Here is an 8,230-nt window from a genome sequence, read left to right on the forward strand (position 1 = left end):
TCACTAGACACACAAACAATGGCAGTTTTTTTTTTAAGTTTCATAACTTTTATATTGAAACAAACTAATTTGGAAAAATGTTTCTTTTGCCTGAATTTAATATTTTGTAATTATGTTATTTATATGAATTATTTTCATTTTGATTATAAAACACCAAAATTTCCCTCATAGCTTTATATTTTTGGTCCATCTGATGATGCAATTTTAAAATACTAAATGATTGATGTCTAGTCAAGTATTCAGTACTTAGCCTTTTTTACCAAATACTTTTTTACTCTTACTCAAGCCATTTCTTGGATGGCTACTTTTTACTTTCACTTGAGTAAAAAATATGTTGAAGTAGTGCTACGCTTACATGAATAAATATTTGGGTACTCTACCCACCTCAGAGTAAAAGTCATAAAACTTCCCACAATAATTGTAAAAGTACTTTTACACACACACGCTAAGAAATTAAATATTGAATTTACCTTACCAAGTTGTCAACTGGTTCCAATAAACTTGGTTTAGTAGAACCAGTTGACATAACTCAACTGTTTCAATCAATAATTCAATACTTTTATTTTTTTAGAGTGCATGAATGACGTTTCATGAGTTCCAGTCATATTTATATTAGTAGCGTTTAAGGTGACGTTAAATATTAAAGAAGTATCATTTTTATGTTTTGAACCTATTGAAAATGTAAAAGTTGTGATTAAAAACATACTGTAACGAAGTAAATGTACTTAATCACTGTACACCTCTGACTCTCTTGAACACCACATTACTTTGGTTTGTGACTCAGAATAATAAGTCAAACGGTGGGACACTGGGATCATTTATTTGAAGAATACTAGGTTTTGTAACAATGTCAGATGTTTTTCTTAAAATACAATCTTTTACATACATACTGTACATACAGCAGACTTCAATCAAAGCCAGCAGTGTGCTCTTCAAACAGCTTCGTCTCTTTTAAATATCGCAAATTACTCAGATTCAGGCTCAAAGATTTTAGTTTTTGTCTTTTTCCAGTAGATACTACATACAGCACAACATTTTGAATTACAGCGACAGGTAATAAAAGGTGGTCCTTTAAGACATAAATTAGCAGTTCTTCAAAAGTGACAAAATTTATGTGCAAAATTAAATATATTAATTTTTTACAATCTTTTGTGTAACAATATTGGTTCCACAAATTGTCAGCCGACAGCAGCATTTCCAACTATCTGCAGTAAACTAGATTTGTAAATTTATCTCACGCTAGACCCAGAGATCACATCTCAGTTTCAGCGAGAAGGTGCACTTCCTTCACAGTCCTACAGAGGGCTTTCTTTACCTTCCTGCATGCTACAATACTAATTCTTGAAAAAGAAAACTGAGCATTTATGTAAAAACAACAAATACATCAGCTATTATGATGTAAAAGGTAAACTCAACACTCCAAAAACACAATCTTTAACCAGTCTTAAATCTTTCCTGAGGCAACTCTTTGTCCTAACAGCAGCTTTTCAGTAGATCATCACAGACATTCGCTCTGTAAACACTACTCAAACACCCTTCTTTTCACTAAAAACCAATTCTTAAAATATTCACCTTTAAGTTACGAATGAAAACAAAGTAAAAGCCAATGAAAATGTTTGGTGACGAGCCGAGCTTTGGGTTGATGGGGTGTCAGTTGATTGCGCTGGTGATTTGTTGTTTAGAAGGACATGATGGTTCTCTGGATGATATCGATGCACTCGCGCAGCTCGTGCTCGTTGATGATGAGGGGCGGGGCCAGTCGGATGATGTCGCCGTGGGTGGGCTTGGCAAGCAGTCCGTTGTCACGGAGGCGCAGGCAGACCTTCCAGGCATCGTAGTCTGGACGGGGTAGAGTAAAAATTATGTAACAGTTTGTTTTTTAATGTTTTTTTTTTTTATTTCATGTCTTTTTCTTTGCTCTTTTCTGATTCAGTTAATGTTAAAATGTATAAAACCTGCCACTGCAACAAATTTTATTTTTGTTTAAACCCTTATTTTAATTTATCATGAGATTAAATGGTTTAAATAAAATATGCAGTTGCAAAGACAGCTCAGTATTTCACCTTTGGTCTCCTTGATGACGACTGCGTTGAGGAGGCCTTTCCCTCTGACCGTTGTCACGATGTCTTTGGGCAGCTTATTCAGCTCAGCTCGCAACAAATTTCCCATCCTTTGAGCATTTTCTGCAAGCTTCTCCTCCTCCATCACCTACAAATGAAAACAAGTTAAAAAAAATACACCTTAATGATGAGGAAAGTGTCTCAAACATTAATCAGATTTTCTTTTTACAGGTTCAAATCTTCAGTGTTTGAGCGTCAGAGCTGACCTGCAAATCAGCCGAAACTTTTCTGGAGGATTCTTAATACAAAGTCTAAACAACCTCTCTAGTGTTTTGATGACAAAAAAAGATTAAAATGGTAATAAACAAACTGCGCTTCAACACTAACCTCCAATGAAGCAATAGCAACATGGCAAGCCACGGGGTTTCCTCCATACGTGGAGCCGTGCTCCCCGGGCTTGATGGTCAGCATTATCTCATCGTCACACAGCACAGCAGACACCTGGAGGAGGCGGAGGAATTCAAACAAATGTAACTTCAACCAGCTTAAACCCTGATGTTTAATAATGCTGGACAGCTTCTGTTGTATAAAATCAAAATGTGAGTTAAAGACTCACAGGATAAGTTCCTCCTGAGAGAGCTTTGCCCAGCATCACCACATCCGGGCGAACTCCCTCGTGGTCCACAGCCAGCCGGCGGCCGGTCCGCGCCAGGCCCGTCTGCACCTCATCAGCAATCCACAACACCTGGACAGACCACAGAGCGGAGTGGTAAGAAACCCAGAAAATATCACACTTATCAAGATTATTAGTCAACACCACGTTAGCGCTTTATTTATTAAGTGCTAAAAGCCATTTCAGGGTAATTTACACAAAAGCCAAGAAATCACTGAACAAGAATCTGGCAACAGCCTGACACCAGGTTTAATGAAATTTTTATTTTTTTTATTTTTTATTTTAAAGGCACTGTGTGTCTGTGGCTGCAAAAAACAGCTTGGTTGACCTGATGCTCCATTTGTTTTATAACCAATTTAAATAGATTTTGCAAAGCTGCAGCTATTAAAAACTGGAAAGCAGTTTATAGTTTAAATGTGACAGCAGCCATTCCAAACTAAGTTTTTTAAACATGAAAAGATTTATTCATAGTGTGCGCTGACACAAACCTACATGGTTACATTCCAACCAGCTGAGCTGTAACAGTAACGTTCTGCAGCCCTGATCTTGTAACTTTTTTATCAGTTCTGCAACAAGATATGCAGCCGTCACGGTTCCCACATTTGGGAAAGAATGCTCTGCAAGAACTGAAACCTGCTCAGTACAAACTGTCTGGGTGACAGTTGGGCATTTTACATAACTTTTATTTATTTACTCTGGGAAAGAAGCAGTGTAGCCTGATTAGCATWTTGTTATCTCATGTACCTCATACTTTTTGCAATACTCTTTTAAACTACATTTTTTTTAGCATTTTAATATCAACATGTTTCTTCTGGTGTTATTCCTCACACTAACACCAGCTGAGTCACCTGGGATGGTTCCTGTCTGCTTTACTCACATTGGATTTTGTGCAAAGTTCCCTGACTTTAGTCAGGTAGCCCGGGTCAGGAACCACAACACCAGCTTCTCCCTGGATGGGCTCCACCATGAAGGCTGCAACATTTGGGTCTTGAAGGGCTTTCTAGGAATTAAAAAAAAAAAAAAGAGGGAGGGAGGGATGCTTTTTTTATCTGTAGTTTTTAAGAAAATCTGATAAAAAATAAAATTTTAGCTCTACAAAACTTACTGTAACTGAACATAATATAAAGCTAAAAAGTACTTATAAAACAAAAACAAACAAAAACCCCCACAAAGGTAGTAGGCTTTTAGCAGATGTGTACAATAATTAAGCATCCAGTGAACAACTTATTAAAAATCCCTCTGACAGCTAGCATGGATCAAAGTTCATATTTTCAGCTTTAAACTTTCAAATACCTTTTCACTGTGCTGTCTTTCATTTCTATATTGATTAACTTTAGTAATAAGAAACKTGTACCTCCAGTGCAGGAATGTCGTTGTAAGGGATGAGCTCGAAGCCGGGCATGAAGGGACCAAAACCCTCATAGCTGCTGGGGTCAGTCGAGCTGGAAATGGCCGCCATGGTGCGGCCCCAGAAGTTCCCCTCTGAAAAACAAGATGAGACGTTTCTCAGGTTTTCAATAAACTTTAAACAACTGAATTTAAAAAAAAGGTAAATCAAACAGTACTGAAGTTATTGCCTTCTTTGATAGAATTTGTCTCAATGTAGAAATATGTAAATGATGTCAACAGAGTAGCATGTTTCAAAATTTACTTTTACTTTACTGAAAAAAAATTTTTTTTTTCTTCCACTCATGTGTCCAGCTCGTGACTTACCTGCAAAAATGATTTTAGCCTGATTTTTTGGAACTCCCTTTACGTTGTAGGCCCACTTTCTTGCAAGCTTACAGGCAGTCTCGCCAGCTTCAACCCCTAAATTGTAATAAAAAAGCAAATCTTAACTTGAGAAAAAGCATTTGTTGTGAAAACGCAGCGTGAATGACTGCAGAAGGTTTTCTGGAAAAGCTGAAACTGATTGTTAAAGCTAAACAAAAGCAGAACACTAGTTGGGAGACAAAAATTAAAAGTAGCTAAAGGCTAGCTAATAGCTAAAATTAGCAAGAGTCTGGCTAGAACGTGAAAGTAAGCAAGAGAAGCACGACAGCTCAGTGGTTAGCACAGTCGCCTCACAGCAAGAAGGTCCTGGGTTCAATCCCCGGTTCGGACCAGGGTGGAGTTTGCATGTTCCCCTCGTGCTTGTGTGGGTTTTCTCCGGGTACTCCAGTTTCCCCCACAGCACAAATAAGTAAAACACGTTGCCTTCAGGCCMAGGCCGCCCTTGCAAAAGAGATCTGTGATCTCAAAAGGGATTTGCCTGGTTAAATAATGTAAATAATAAGCAAGAAGGGTACAAAAATAAAAAATCTGCTGTAACAGATTTTGAAGTAAACCGTGTTTGAAAGAATTAAAGAGATCTCAATGTAGTTCAACGGTAAAATATTTGGACATAAAAGGTAAATATTTAAACAAAAAGTAAAAATTACCAAACACAAAAACAATATTAGCGCACATTTCCTGAATAGGTGAATGTTTTGATATTTGAATTGTTAAAGTTGCATAAAATGTGCAAAAGTAGTAGGGCTGTGTATTGGCAAGAATTTGGTGATACGATACATATCATGACAGAGGGGTCACGATACGATATATCCCGATATATTGCGATACTGTAAGCAAGGCAATATATTGCGATATATTTGTCCAAAAATTCTATTAAATAAAAACCACTTACTGGGGGGAAGTAAAAAAAAAAAGAAAAACCAAAATTCATTGTCTCAGAAAATTCTAATATCACATAGACATAGTTTTGATACATTTAGCTGTGTTCTGCTTTGTATGTATTTTTTTTATTTGTTTCATATTTTATCCATGTTTTCAATAATTAGACTAAATTTGACAATAAATAGTTTGAAAATATATTTTTTGCACCTTTTAGTTTTTAATATTAATTTACAATATGGTCACCCAACACTTAACAATAGCGTTTATGTTGTCATAAAGTTCAGTAAACAGATGATATGAAGCTGCTGCACAGAGTTTCTGGGATCAGCTGACCTGCATCCAGAACCTGATTTGCAGAACTGTGGGTCGAACAGCAGGGCAGGTCCCGAAAATAAACAGTAAATAAATGGAGAAGCTTAACAACGCAGTTAAACCGTTTTTGAAGCGAACACAGCAGGATAAAGTTAAGGTATATGGACTTGGATGCGATCATCAGCCGGACATTGAGAGAAACAGACAGAGTTTTATGTCACGGGGGCGTGCCGAGCTCGCTCAAGGTGCTAGAGACGCATGCGCTATATACGCATGCCTGCCTGCCTTCCGTAACGTGACTACAGTTGGAAAAAAAGAGCGCACAAAACACTTAATTTGGCTTAAAATACAGACACTCTGAAAAGTAAGTAAATGTTCGTAACCTTACCTCAGCTTAGAAAGCAGAGGGTGTCGGTCTTTTCTGCTCAGCTTCAGCTATCGCAGCATAAAGCTAACGTTTACTCACAGCGCTAATGCTACCCTTACTCTCTGGTGCTCAAGAGGTAGAGGAGCCAAATGTATGGCTCACTGCTGCCAACTAGTGGTCAGAGGCTGAACTACAACATAAAAATGAACRGCTGGCAGGAAAGTTGACATTTTAAACCTTAATAAAAATCGATACAGGGCTTTAGAACATTGATACAGTATCGGGAAATGAAATATTGCGATATTTCAGATATCGATATTTTCTTACACCCCTAAAAAGTAGACTGCAAAAATATATGGGAAATTTAAAAAACAGGACAACATGCCCATTTAGATTTACCTGTATTCATTGGTAATACTTTGTCATATCCAAACAAGCTGGTGATGTACTCTTCGTAAGCGCCCAGCACGTCGTTGTAGAACGCTCTGGAGGTCAGGGTGAGTTTAGAAGCCTGCGCAGTGAGCGCAGCAACAATCTTAGGGTGGCAGTGTCCCTGGTTTACTGCACTGTAGGCACTGAGGAAGTCGTAATATCGGTTCCCTTCAACRTCCCACACATAGATGCCTGACAATTATATATAAAAAAAGAAAAATGATTGTAAAGTCTCAGCTTTGACTTTTCACCAGTTTACAGCATGAACTCACCCGTCCCTCGCTCCAAGGCCACAGGCAGGGGATGGTAGTTGTGAGCTCCATACTTGTCCTCGCGGGCGTAAATCTCCTCTGAGGTGAGCGGACGTTCTGTCCTCAGCTTGGAGGCGATGGCGGAGGCCGGACGRGCACCGGAGTGGATGCTCCGTCGGAGAACAGGAGCCGCGCGGCTCAGGCTGCGGCTGAGCAGAAGAATCGTTCCCTTCATACTTTGTGCTTTACACTGCTGCGTGGTTGAAAACAAMWATTATTTWTGAACATTTTCYACATACAAATTTTAAAAYACATTTAAAATGAGATCTGCAACATCAGATAAAAAAGTTAGCGAACGAAATCTGTCATTTTGTTTGCGCTCAAAAGGAAGTTAGGAATTTCACTCAAAGTTAGGTGTTGATACAGCTTTCCGGTTTTGTGTTTTGTAAATAAAGATAACACCACTGCTCTGTTATAACGTACAAGTCATTAGCTGGAGATATGGTTTTGTGTACTTTTTCCTAAATTTGCACAACTTTTTCAAGTCTATTTTTTGTGAGATTGAGAAAAATCAAGCATTGCAAACTTAGYAAACAACACAAAACACTGTAAAAACACCTGATATGTTGTCTTTGCCCCATGTTTAATTAAATATAAGACTTAAATAATTTGCAAACACTAGTGTATCACATGTACTTTACTGCCAATGGAAACTGGAGGTATAAAAACACACCCTGCTAAGTACTTTAGAGTTTAATTGCCAAAACAATAAATGTGGATTTGATCTTTGCAAATGAAGGAAGGACTGGAAAAACAAGTGATTCACAAAAAGGGCGGCACTAGAAAAAAAACTTGCTATTCTTGWTTTTTCTCTTAAATCTGCATGAACTGTAATCAAAAACCTCACTGCAGCTCTGGAGTCTAACGTGTACTGTCATCTGAGTTCCCAGCACGTAGGCCCAACAGGTCTGCTGAACCACGCTTCCCTTTATTCAACACAAAGGAGGAGCTTTTAAGTTAACAAAGGGTTTGTAACCCACGCAACTCAGCTGTGACATTCCAGGCTTTTCTTTTTGGACACAGACCAAATTAAACACGGCACTCCTTTAAACATACAGTTTTATTTYGTACTGAGAAAAGGTACCGACAGTAGAGTTGGGCAATATTGGCAAAAAAAATCAATTTGGGTATTTAGCCGATAACGATTAATTTGACGATTAATCCCCTGGAGTCCTTGGACACCCTTATGTTCTAGTCACATGACCRATTCAGTGGGAAAGATTTGCTCTTCATAAAAATCTGTTCTAAATTGTGTCAAAATTACAGACTTCAGGCTAAACATCTAATTTTAAAGGGTGTTAATAGATACATGAATTACAAAACATTACAAAACAAAATTGTAAAGCGTCTTTGAGGGTCTCGAAAAGCGCTATATAAGACTAATCCATTATTATTATTATTATTATTTGAAGTGGAGAGG

The 8,230-nt window shown here is 37.9% G+C and overlaps 1 protein-coding gene across 2 annotated transcripts in view; it reads right to left on the reverse strand.

Moving 5' to 3' along the window:
- Window positions 1–800: 800 nt before the first annotated feature.
- Window positions 801–8,230, reverse strand: part of oat (ornithine aminotransferase) — a 9,363-nt gene continuing 1,933 nt past the window's right edge. Inside the window, exons 2-10 of one of the 2 annotated variants that reach the window (XM_014007032.1) lie at window positions 6,772–7,003; window positions 6,467–6,691; window positions 4,447–4,542; window positions 4,088–4,215; window positions 3,611–3,733; window positions 2,677–2,805; window positions 2,448–2,561; window positions 2,064–2,208; window positions 801–1,839 (exon numbers count right to left, since the gene is read on the reverse strand). In XM_014007032.1, coding sequence (XP_013862486.1) covers window positions 1,679–1,839; window positions 2,064–2,208; window positions 2,448–2,561; window positions 2,677–2,805; window positions 3,611–3,733; window positions 4,088–4,215; window positions 4,447–4,542; window positions 6,467–6,691; window positions 6,772–6,985 — 1,335 coding nt within the window. In that variant the 5' untranslated portion in view covers window positions 6,986–7,003 and the 3' untranslated portion in view covers window positions 801–1,678. The remainder of the gene's footprint in view (window positions 1,840–2,063; window positions 2,209–2,447; window positions 2,562–2,676; window positions 2,806–3,610; window positions 3,734–4,087; window positions 4,216–4,446; window positions 4,543–6,466; window positions 6,692–6,771; window positions 7,004–8,230) is intronic. The other variant, XM_014007033.1, reaches the window with a different exon arrangement.

Source organism: Austrofundulus limnaeus, unplaced genomic scaffold (assembly GCF_001266775.1).
Source record: "Austrofundulus limnaeus strain Quisiro unplaced genomic scaffold, Austrofundulus_limnaeus-1.0 Scaffold39, whole genome shotgun sequence".
Lineage (NCBI taxonomy): Eukaryota > Metazoa > Chordata > Actinopteri > Cyprinodontiformes > Rivulidae > Austrofundulus > Austrofundulus limnaeus.